Source organism: Miniopterus natalensis, chromosome 8 (assembly GCF_054644295.1).
Source record: "Miniopterus natalensis isolate mMinNat1 chromosome 8, mMinNat1.hap1, whole genome shotgun sequence".
Classification (NCBI taxonomy): Eukaryota; Metazoa; Chordata; class Mammalia; order Chiroptera; family Miniopteridae; genus Miniopterus; species Miniopterus natalensis.
This window is the reverse complement of record NC_142088.1, coordinates 50,393,363-50,405,489: the sequence shown is the minus strand read 5'-3', so window position 1 is coordinate 50,405,489 and position 12,127 is coordinate 50,393,363. Positions and strand designations below refer to the sequence as shown.

The following is a 12,127-nucleotide window of genomic DNA, read 5'->3' as shown; positions in this document are numbered from 1 at the left end:
GTGGCAAAGGCAGCTAGTTCCTTGCCCTTTGGTTTTCAGGAGCGAAGGCTCACAGGCTCGGGCATTCTTTGTCACAGCTCTCACCATGTCAGCTTGTATCCGCACCCTCTGGGGCATACCCACTTTCAGCCCAGCGCTGCGGGTGGGAAAGGAGAGGCTGAGGCCGGTTTGTCTCTGATTGCTTCCAGGGCCTCAGTAAGAAGACCGGAATCTCCTCAAGCCATCTGCAAGCCCTGTGGATCGGGTACAGCACTGAGGGGCTGTCTGCCGCCCTCGCCTCTCTCAGGAATCTCTACACACCCAACGTGAAGGTGAGCGAGCCTCCCCTCTGCGCGGGGAAGCAGGGTCCCCAGCACCGATGCCAGCTGCCATTTCCCCAACAGCCCTGCCCTCCCTCCCCCTGTGCTGGGTGGCGGCCAGAGGCGTTCTTTCCCTGAAGTAAATCACACAGAGGTGAAGGCTCTGTTACCATCTCTCTCCTACACTTTAGCTTTCCCTCGGACAGGAAAACGTGGGTGGCTGGGGCTGCTCTGTGAGCACGTGGTGACTGTTTCAGAGCCGATGTGATATGGAAGCAATTCACAAAGGAAACCAAAGGTCAGAGGGAGAGTTCCAGGGAAAATTGATTTTTAAAGTGTCCTGAGTTTCTAATCTGGACTATCTCTTTATGGTTCAGAGGAAATTACACATCGATGAGGGATACAAAGCGGTGAGGACACAGAGGAAAACTGCTGCTGAAGGTTTCGTGTACATGTGTTTACGACCATGGAAAGTGTATCAGAGTTGGGCCACTGCTGAGCCAGTAGCCTCTTCAGTCTTGATCATTGGCTGTCATATCACCATATTCTGAGGTTTTTAGGGTAGATTCCCCCCCCCCCTCATTTAACACAGTCTAAGAATCTAAAGCACACAGAGGCCAAGTATCTGGTTAAATCAACAGAGAAGGGTTCACTCCCACAAAGTATGGGAATCACTGCTTTATATGATAGCGGCTTGCAGGCTTCTTTTCCAACGCAAAGTAAAATGAGATCATAAATGTTTTCGCATTTTCGATTTCTCACCCACTTAACGTGTCTGCTAGACTCCAGGCCTTTCGGCCGCAAGTCCTAACATGCCTGGTTGCCTGCACAGGCTCTGAGGCTGTTCCCAGGGAGCTGGGTGCTCCCTGTGAGCCACCTCCATGAAACAGTCATACCTGTTCCCGTCTTAGCATGAGGGTGACCCGATGTGGTGATGCAGCAAAGGACAAACAGAGCCCTGTAAGTTCCCGAGCATGTCTCCCACTTCTTACTTTGGGTTCATCAAACACAGCTGGGAAGGGGGCCGGCCACGTGCCCCAGAGGTAGTGCTGTGGGGGACACTCCCCGGGGACACTCCCAAGAGACTTCTGCACCTCTTCTCGCCTCCTGTCTGCACACTGCACCCCCAGCACCTGCACCTTGGATGTGTGTCTGGGGGCTTGGACTTGCAGAGCGCTTCCCGTGTCTGGCAGGGGGATAGCTCTGCCCCTCTTTTCCCTTCTCTGCCTTCCTGGAGTATTTCTTTCTCTTTTTTCTTTTTTTTAAATTAAGATATAACTGACATCTAGCATCATATTTCAGGTGTACAACCTAACGGTTCAGTATTTGTATATATTGCAAAATGATCACCATAAGTGTAGTTAACATCCATCACCACAGAATTATACATTTTTTTTCTTGTGACAGCTTTTAAGATCTACCCCCTTGGCAACTTTCAAATCTACAATACAGTATTATTAATTATAATCACTGTGCTGTACATTAGGTCCCCACTTCCTGATATATAGAGGGGAGGGTGTAACGATGGAGAAGCCTGAGTATTAGAACGACCTAGCGGTGCTCTGGCTTGGGATCCCTGCTGCCCAGTACGGGGCCCTGGTGTTGGTGAGAGAAAGACCACCACCTCCAGTTGGATGCAGACAGGCTCTTTGTAGAGATAAAGTGCTGCCTCATGCCGATGGACTCTCCCCGTTAGGGTTCTAGATTTGACGGGCAGGGGGCTCATTGGGTTTCATCCCGACAGGCCCTCGGCCAGGCTCCTGGGAACAGAGAACCCCTGGAGGGACCGCTCATGGGACCCTGTGCTCTGCCCTGCCCCTTTGTGTGTTTACACCTCTGTCGGCACCTGAGGTTTGCATGCCTGTGTCTCAGCTGAACCCCACATACAAGCTTATGGGGCAGATAGACAGGGAAGCTGTTTTTATAGTTACGGAGGGTTAGCTTCAAGCTGCTTCTACTGATCAAAGGAAGCTCTTCCTTTTAGATGGAGTTACTGTAAAAGAAAGGTGGAGAATACAGCTGAGTTTAGACTTCACGTAATAAAATTTGTATTAAGAATTTTGTTTTACTTAGATTTTATGGAAAAGGGTTGAGTTTAGTCTAATAACAACATTGTTTCATCTTTCACCTCAGCTAAAAGTATACTTTTTGGCTTGTCCATAATTAAGAGAATTCTATAATGATAGTAAGGAAGGAAGAAATAAGAATAAAAATGGCAATATCTGTTTTTACTATTTTAATGAATTGTGGGCACAGAAGTTCTTTCAATACAGAGAAAATTAAATGGGAAACGTCGTACTCTGTTGAATATTAATTTTTAAGAGAGTACATTAAAGGTACAGCATAACAATATAACGAACTTGACCCCCCCGGGATTATAAACTTTCCTCTTTAACATGCTTGCTCTTTTAAGAGTCATTCATCTATACTTTGTTTTAGAGAACTCCAGTGTCACCTATGTCTACACTATCCCCGAAATTCTACAACTTGCTTATAGAATTTTGAGTCTTTCTATTATCCTTATTATCCTTCTGTTTCCTTTTATCTTTCAAGAAAAAAATGAAAGGGTTTTCACAGAATCTTGAACAAATTACAGTAATTTAAAATTATGCATGCAATTAAGGAACTTTTTTTAGAGTATTAAATGTTGTCACACAGGAATGGATGTCATTTTGAGCAATAATTGCAGTTTGCCACTTTGGTAAATTAAAGTGACTTCGCTCCCGAATGATTGCTTGGTAGATGAATTTTAATTTTAATGGCATGCCAGTAGTCGACTTCTAACAATGGAATCTCCCGTTACCAGGCCAGCATCGTGCCAGCCGAGACCTTGGCCGGCCCACTGGGGTCTTTGCCACCAGGGCCTCCAGGCTCCCATCCAGCTGGCTGTCTTACTCACATTGGACTGGCTGCCAGCCAGGGGCTTCCCAAGGCTATGACCATGGAGAATTCAGGTTGTGATTCTTCTCTCAGCTGAAGGCAGGGAGGAGAGGAGACAGAGTTAGGCCTGAACTTTGCCTTATGTCCCTTGTCTGAGAAGATCCAGTCGTATTCTGCACGACAGGCAGCACACAGTGTAAACTGGTCGTGTGGCCATGAACCTCCACTATCCTATTGTGGAAACAGACTTGCACCTGCCGACTGCGCTGGCCAGTGCCTCTCCTGTGTCTCATGATCACAGTGCTTTGTCTTCCCCCAGCCCCTTTTCTATTTTCTTGCATTCATTAAATCCAGAAGTTTATAGATAATATTGCCATTTCCAACTGTTATCCAAGGAGACCTGTGGTGGCGATGGTTAGAAAATTGTCATGTAGTTGGGGAGAAATGTAGAAGATGAACCATTTAAACCCCTTCCTTGAATGCAGAGTAATCTTAGCTCAAGCTGCTGCTCATACCACTGGACTGCTCGATGGCGGTAATTAGCTTTGTGCCCAGAGATAATCTGGGCTTTATCCCATCACCTATAAAATGGAGGTAACAAAAGAGCCTGTCTTATAGTGATGGGAAAACTCATTGAGATGTTGAAGCTCTTGGAAAAATACTGGGCATTTATTGCATGGGCAGGTAAATTATTTTTATTAGCACTTTGTCTCCTTTCTGTAGACCAAGACTCTGCTTGTAGGCACCTGAGAACTTCTGGATAAGTCTGTGGCTGGTGGTGAGGAGGAGCTGCCTACCATGAGTTTTTGATGGGTCCAAGTGACTCATGTTTCCTCTCAAATATAAACATGAGTTCTTGCTGTTCTGGGCTGGTGAACAACCCAGGGAGGCAAGACTTCTGGGTGGCCACGTGCCTGGGGCAGAGCGCCCTCCTGTGCCTTCCAGTGGTCAGGGACCTGGGCTCTAGTCCCTTCTAAAGGTTCTGTGAAAGGTGATTGTAATGATAGCAGTTAAGATTTAGCACTTACAGGATGCTGAAGACTGTGCTACGTGCTTTATGTGTGTCTTTGTGTATGTCGCATTCATTTTTAATCTTCACAATAACCCAGTGAAGTGAAACTGTTTTTATCTCCATTTCTCAGATGAGGCTAAGAGCAGTTAGTAGCTTGCCCCCAATCACACAGCTAGAAGGGCACCTGGCTAAGAGCAAGCCCACACTCCACAGGTGTATATATCATCTCTCATGTTTGCAGCCCTGGCTGCCAACCAGAATCAGTGGGGAGCTCGGAGCCCCAGCCTTGGCAGAATCTCCACGGGTGGACGAATGCATTGGAGACCTTCAGGTTCCCAGGTGGTTTCAGTGTGCTTGTAGCAGGGTGAAAACCATGTGTTAGGGAAAGATCCACAGACTGATTGGGTGTTAAGCAGTAAAAATACCCATTGCATTGCATCATCAAAGGAAATTTTCCCCCCAGAAGCAGATGAAGTGTGAATTAATGACAAACATCTTTAGGAAAGCTTTGCCCCTAAGTGTGTACCATCCAGGTAATGTCTTGTAAGGTATCAGCAAGACAGTACTGAAAGTACACCTTCCTGACATTGTTAGCAAAGAGTACCTGTTGGGTAGAATGGGGTGGTCTACTGGCTGTTTTCTCGGGAGGCACCCAAAGCACACAAAGGTTGAGTAATTTTCTGAAAATCACACAGGAAATTGAGTAAAGGGCTGACTGTGAAATCAGACTATTTACCCCATCATCTTTTTCTCTGGGGCTTATGAATCTCAAGAGGGGTTGCGATTGGCGAGAGAGGGGAGAGGGTAACTGGCTGTCAGAGTCACCTGAGGAATCTATGAACTGTTTCTGCCTGTTTATGGTGACCAAGTCGGGTGTACCTCAGTGATGTGATGTGTGCTTCAAAAAGGTGCCAGGGTTCTCCTGTATTTCTCTTGGTAAGAATCTGTTTCCTTGGCCTTTATAAAATCCCCAAACATTTCACCAGCATTATCCTATTCTTTCCATACTAATGATAGTTGCTCAAGGGGGAATCATTTTCTAAAAAACCCTTTTGTTTAGCACTTACAATTTTAAATACTTGTGAATCTTGGCGCTACTTTTAAGAGCAAACCCACTTAGATTTGTGGAGCAAGCTGACGGGTTAGGATGCATGTTAAATGTCAGGGTTTGCAGAGGGACACCTTTTCTGATCTCTCTTCTGTGCATTCTCTGCCTTTCCATCCACAAGTGCTGGCTGGCAGTGGGAGGCTGGAGGCTGAGTTGGTGCTGAGCTGAGTGGGGCTAAAAGATGGTCCCCTCTGATGGGTGTAAGTGACGGGGCAGGTGCTGCTTCATGGGGTATCCTTAGCACTTGTATGCGATCTCTCCTTCCTTAAATGTCAGTGATGTCCTAGGAGGGGATCTGACATAGGCCATCTTGTCGTGGAGGGCCTCTGTTTGCCACTCTTCTCTGTGAACTTTGGAATCTTAAAGCCAGCACCTAGTGCAGTGGGCTGAGCCAGAAAATAGGGTGTGAGGACAGGATGGACAGTGCCTGGGGTTGATGTGTGCATGGGGGGTGGTTCTGTGTGTGGACGAGTGTGTGCACATGGGTAGAATGGTGGGAGTATTCTTTGTAGGGTGGGGACTTTTCTCTGGTGTCCTAGCATTGAAACAGAGACCTGTAGGACTCGATCCTTTGTCACCTGCATCTATGGAGAGGGCATTCCCAGCAGAGGGAACTGTAAGGGTAAAGGCCAGGAGGACAGGGCCAGCTTGACACTGTTGCAGGACAAGCATTGGGCCCAGTGTGGGGAAGCAAAGGGGAAGGTACTGGGGGAGAAGATCAGAGAGGGAACTGAATGGCTGGATCACATGGGGGTTAAGCTTCAGCAGCAACCAGGACTCTTCAGAGTTTACGCTTTGAGTTCTAACCTATCTGTATGCTGCACACGATTCCAAGTTGTGGTCTCACCACCTAGTGATATTAATTTCTATCAGTTTGTAAAAATTCTGTCAGCTACTCTTGTGGACACATATCATTGCGATAACTTGAATTTTATATGACTTATCATCTTTCTGTATCTTTTAATGATCTCTTGTGACTCTAGTCAAATGAACGACACAGTCTCTGTGGTTTTCACACCTCGTGGGCAGCCTGGAGGCCTGCCAGCGTCTGTCAGGGGAGTGATTGATGCTGGCCCAGACCGTTGAAGGGAACTGTTGGAAGAAATGCAGTGGGCATTTTAATAAGTGTTAAAGGGCTGTCATTTTCTCAATGATCTGGAGGTACGCAGAAGATGTTAATAGAGCTACAATGTGCATACGTTATTCCGTGATTTTCTTTTAAAATCTATAGATAAACTTCCCCTCATAACTGTGTCCAAGCAGTTTAATGGGTGGTAGGAGTATAGTAATTAGACAAAGATCATTTTTTAGGAGTCTCGTGCTGCTGATGATCCCAGGGGCACACGCATTTTCATGTGTTCTGCTTTTTCTACACTTCCTTGTAAAGAAAAGACAATGTTTGCATTTACTTTTGGCCTTGTTATCTCACTGTTAATTATTTAATCCTGTGATGATTATTTCAGTGCTGGAAAAATGAATTTTGTTTTTATTTAGAGTAAGCAGTGATTTTTTCAAAGTGTGGACCTCAAACCAACAGAATCAGTATAAGCCGGGAACTCGTTACAAAGGCACATTCTCAGGCTCGACCCCAGGTCTGCTGAATCAGAAATTCAGGAGGTGGGGCCTGTGAATGTGCCTTAAAACTCTTTTTAATTTTGGTTAAAAAAACACACGCACAACATAAAATTTTCTATCTTAACTGTATTTTTATTTTTAAATATTTTGACAAGTATAGATGTATATATTAGTTACATTGGTTTCAGGTGTACAATACAGTGATATGACATTTTTATACCTTACAGTGTGATCACCCCACCAATTCTAGTAGTCACCTGTCACCGTGCAAGCTTATGACAGTATTATTGACTAGATCCCCCTTTTTTACCCATACCCCCACCCCTCCCTCCTGGTTATCATCCCTGTGGTCTCTATTTTATCTTAACTCTTTTTAAGTGTAGAATTCAGTAGTGTTAAGTATACTCACATTATTGCACTATAGGTCTCCAAAATTTTTTCATCATGTAAAACTAAATCTCTGTACTCATTAAATAACTCTCATTTCATTTTCCCCCTAGCCCTTGGCAACCACCATTCTACTTTCTGTCTCTATGAATCTGACTACTATCGGTACCTCATATAAGTGGAATCTTACAGGATTTATCTTTTTGTGACTGGCTTATCTCACTTAGCATAATGTCCATAAGGTTCATCCATGTGGCAGAAATTCCTTCCTTTTAAAGGCTGAGTAATACTCCATTGTGTGCACATGCATATACTGTACCATATTTTTTGTCCATTCAACCATCGAAGGACATTCACTCTGCTTCCATCTCTTGGCTATTGTGAGTAATCTGCGGTGAACATGACAGTGCAGGTACCTCTTTGAGACCCTGATTTCCTTTCCTTTGGGTATATACCTGGAAGTGGGGCTCCTGGATCTTGGGGAACTTCCACACCATTTTCCATAGCTGCTGCACCATTTTGCATTCCGAGGTAACACTGCTGCACACTCGTTTGAGAACCACTGGATTAAAATAAGGATACTGCCCACCTCCACAAAAGTTTATGTAAATGTCGTGACCTTTATGTGAGAAATTAATCTTTTTGGGGCACCTTATCCAACAGGTGAGCCGGCTCCTGATTTTGGGAGGGGCCAATGTGAACTACAGGACAGAAGTGTTAAATAACGCCCCGATCCTGTGCGTGCAGTCTCACCTTGGCCATGAGGAAGTGGTCACTCTGCTGCTGGAGTTCGGTGCCTGCCTGGACGGAATGTCAGAGAACGGCATGACCGCCCTCTGCTACGCGGCCGCTGCTGGCCACATGAAGCTGGTGTGTCTGCTGGTCAAGAAGGGGGCAAGGGTAAGCAGCAGCCTTCCCCAGTGGGTAGGAAATGCCTTTATATCATTATTAGAATTATCGCCTGGGCCAGTCTGCTGTTTATCTCTACTTTGTTGAATTGCAATGAACAGAAATTGCTACGTAAACAGAAGGGATGAGCTCAGGCACTGCTGTGTGATCCACCTGAGTGGGTGCTCAAGTTCTCAGCCTTGGAGAGTGGGGGCCCTGTATTTTGCTTCTAAGCTCTTACTCTGCTTAGTAAGGGCAGGAAAGTACCAGGGAAATCCCTGGCCACCAGCAGTATGAATAAGGCCATCCTTTCAAAAGCCTGCAAATGTTCATCTAGAACTTATCACAGAATTTAACAGCACTGATTGGTTGGAAAGATTTAAATGTTTGATTTTTTCCCCCTCTCCTTATCCCGTTTCTTTTCATGCCTTTTTTTAAACAATAACATGAGTTCTGTGGGTCTTAGAAGCCATGTGTTTGGGCACATGGATCCAGGAGGTAGACAGCCCAGAGTCCTCATTTCTCCAGCTGCCAGTTAGGATGTTGGGCAAGTTGTTGAGGCTGCATGTGCCTCAGGCTTCCCATCTGTAACATGAGCATAGCAACAGTGTCTACCACAGGGCTGTTGTGAAAGCATTAAATAAATCCATATGTTAACATTATTAATAAGTTACTCCAGGGCTATCAATGTTAATTAAATAAGAACAGTGCCAAGTGCACAGCAAACTCTATTTAGTTTTACTATAAGCATTTCATTGGAGGAGGGGGGCAGGGGCATGTGCTTTTGAATAACAATAGAAATAAATCACTGATGTTTGTCTTTATTAATTAGGATATTTGAGGTTCAACAAAAAGACATCAGGCTTATAGTAACTGTGGGAGCTCTTTTTGGTATTTCTCTCAAAAACACAACATTTGGGATGAATGAACTTTAATTTAGCTTGTGGAAGAAGAGAAATGTTGCTGTTAAACATTCCCAGTGGGCGCATTAATGTACTCAGCACGCCTCCACTTCCACATCCAGAGGGCGACTTAGTTTTATCCGCAGACCAGCAGGCCCCTCCTATCCCAGCTGAAAGACCTGTAGGATGGCAGCAAGGGTCACATAGGTGGCTCTTGCAAAGCCTCTGGGTAGGTATATAGAGCATCCCCGGAATTTTGCAAGCAAGAAGAGGCTGGACCCTATGCTCCTCTCCCAGCCCAGTGTTCCCGAGTTTAGACAGGGAATGACCTGCTGCCTGTGGACCTTTAGGAAGTACGCCGCACTCAGCTGGCCTTCCCGGCTCTGTAGCCATGCTTGACATGTGGACATGTCCCAGGTCACCTGCCTGCACACAGCCTCCTACCCCAATCAGATGCCACTCAGGAGTCCCTTCCTGCCCTTACTTGTTCAGAGCTGAGTTTTCCAGATCCCTCCCTTTGGCTGGTTCACCTCACTTAGTGACTACAGAACTGCTCTGCTCCCCAGAATGTCGCCTGTCATAGCAGATTCAGAATGTTCCACTCAAGGGACTGGAGTTGGTAAGCACAGGGCTTTGGCTGTGGTTTTGGTCTGTGTCCTCGCACATGCTCCCCAGAGAACTTGGAGTTCCCAGTTGTTTGCTGGAGAGTCAGGGAGTGAGGAGGGTGTCTGTGGTAGCTGGTTCTACAAAGGGAACCTGAGACCTGGCACAGTATATTCATTACGTCGAAGTAATTCCAACCAGATTCTGTGTTCTCCAGAAAGACACATTGGAGCATGAACCCCATGTACATATGCAGTGGGATACTGTTTGCATGTAGCATTTGTGTTGGACCCACATTCTCAGAGCAAAGGTGATGATAAATGGTGACCTTTCCTTCTCCTGCCTTTCAGCTGGACCATTTGGATAAGAAAGGCCAGTGTGCACTGGTCCACAGCGCACTGAGGGGCCACAGTGACATTCTGCAGTACCTGCTGTCCTGCGAGTGGTCAGCAGGTCCTCCCCAGCCAGGCACGCTGAAAAAGAGCCAGGCCCTGCAGCAGGCACTGACAGCGGCTGCCAGCATGGGCCACAGCTCGGTGAGTGGGGCTCTGTGGTTCCTTCTTGGGAAACTGGATTCGTGGTCCAGCAGGGTGGGTACTTGTGCCAGTCACCTTCTTCTGAGTTGCTAGCATGTAACACATGGAAGAAATGAAGAAAAATGAGGATTTCAAGAAACAGCAGTTGGTTTGACCACGTGTCACCGTGGTCAAGGGTGTTGGCATAACACCCTTCCCAGAAGTGAAAGCCCAGAGCCTATAGTGTCAAGTGTGCAAGGGTGCTCACGTGATGGTGGCAGGCTTCCCTCACATGGAGCCCTCGTAATATTCATAATGTTCATTTTCTGCTCTTCCTTCTCTATTTCTTTTTTAAAAATTGATCTTAGAAGAAAGAGGGAGAGAGAAACAGAATCATTGACGTAAGAGAGAAACAGTCATCAGTTGTGTCCTGCACCCCCACCCTGAAACCTGGTTATGGTGCCCTGACCAGGAATCGAACCCACCTCCTTTTGGTTATGGGATGATGCTCCAACCAACTGAGACATGCGACCAGGGCTACCTTGTCTGTTTCTCTCTTCCCTCCCTCTTCTACTGTTATCCTCTTACCCTGCTGCCTTACTTTTTCCCTGAACTTTGGTTCATTCTTCTGTCCTTGTGATCTTTTAAAAATAATCACATGGAATCCTAATTCTAAAATCATCCTTGAGTATTTGAAGGCTTTAAAAAATAGAACCCGAATGCTCCCCAGCCTGTAAAAATGCCTGCCATTCGTAGTTCCTGCACTGAAGGAAAACTCCGCAGTAGATCAGTAGAGCACTTCTTTTTGGTAGACGTTGATATTCCCTGGTTTGAAGGTTTAATTGTCATCTCCTGACTAGTGTGTCTGTGGATTTGATAATATTTTACCAGCTCCCTTCTGTGTATTTCTCACTCTGTATGATCCTCAAGCAATCAGTTTCCTGTATTTGGTAAGAATCTTCCCCACAATGATTTAAGGTAAATTTGGGTACAAAGCTGGCTAGCTGGATAACTTTTGGCATTTAAAACACAAGGGCAGACATACCTATGTGCACGCACACATGTTAAAAATACACATATACAGCCCAGCTGGCGTGGTTCAGTGGTTTAGCATTGACCCACGAACCAGGAGATTATGGTTCGATTCCTGGTCAGGGCACATGCCTGGGTTGTGGGCTCAGTCCCCGGTAGAAGGTGTGCAGGAAGCAGCCAGTCAGTGACTTTCTCTCATCACTGATGTTTGTAGCTCTTTCTCCCTCTCCCTTCTCTCTGAAATGGATGAAAACATATTTTTAAAAAATACACATATACAATACTTCAACACAATATATTGCATCAAGTTGAATGCAGAAACATATAAGAGGATGCAGCTCTCTTAAGAGAGATATGAGAGATTTACAAAAATATGAAACAATGCCAGTCAACTTACATGTTTTAGTTTGGGGAAAAAAACACTCATATTTAAAAAAAAAAACTTTCATAAAAATATGTTTAATGTTGTATATAATGGGTTTATGATAAACTCAACTTGTTTTAAAGCTGGCTAGGAGGAATGCTGTGCAAAAGCAACCTCAGCCCAGCCAGTAACAGTTTCATGGGAAGGGGCAGGATTCATTCACCAAGAAACTCGAAGGGTGTATGTGCTTGCTAAGGCTGCTATAACAAGTGACCACAGACTTGAGTGGCTTAAAACAGCACACACCTGTTTTCTTATGGACCTGGAGGTCAGAAGGCTAAAGGTAAGGTGTCAGGAAGCCAGTGTTCATTCTGGAGGCCCTAGAGGGGAATGGTGTTTAGCTTTTCTCTAGTTTCTGGAAGTCACCTGTATTCCTTAGCTTGTGGCCCCTTCCTCTGTCTTCAAAGTGCATCACTTTAACCTATGCTTCTGTCCCATCTCCTCCTTCCTCTGACATGTTTTTCCTGTCCCTCTTAGAGGACAGCTGTGATTATGTCAGGTT

The 12,127-nt window shown here is 45.6% G+C and overlaps 1 protein-coding gene across 7 annotated transcripts in view; it reads left to right on the top strand.

Moving 5' to 3' along the window:
- The window catches only part of TANC1 (tetratricopeptide repeat, ankyrin repeat and coiled-coil containing 1), a 211,830-nt gene that overhangs the window by 171,675 nt on the left and 28,028 nt on the right, over positions 1–12,127 (top strand). For all 7 annotated transcript variants that reach the window (XM_087819835.1, XM_016215958.2, XM_016215222.2 and 4 more), the window contains 3 exons: positions 189–311; positions 7,925–8,161; positions 10,005–10,190. In XM_087819835.1, the coding sequence (XP_087675961.1) occupies positions 189–311; positions 7,925–8,161; positions 10,005–10,190 (546 nt within the window). The remainder of the gene's footprint in view (positions 1–188; positions 312–7,924; positions 8,162–10,004; positions 10,191–12,127) is intronic.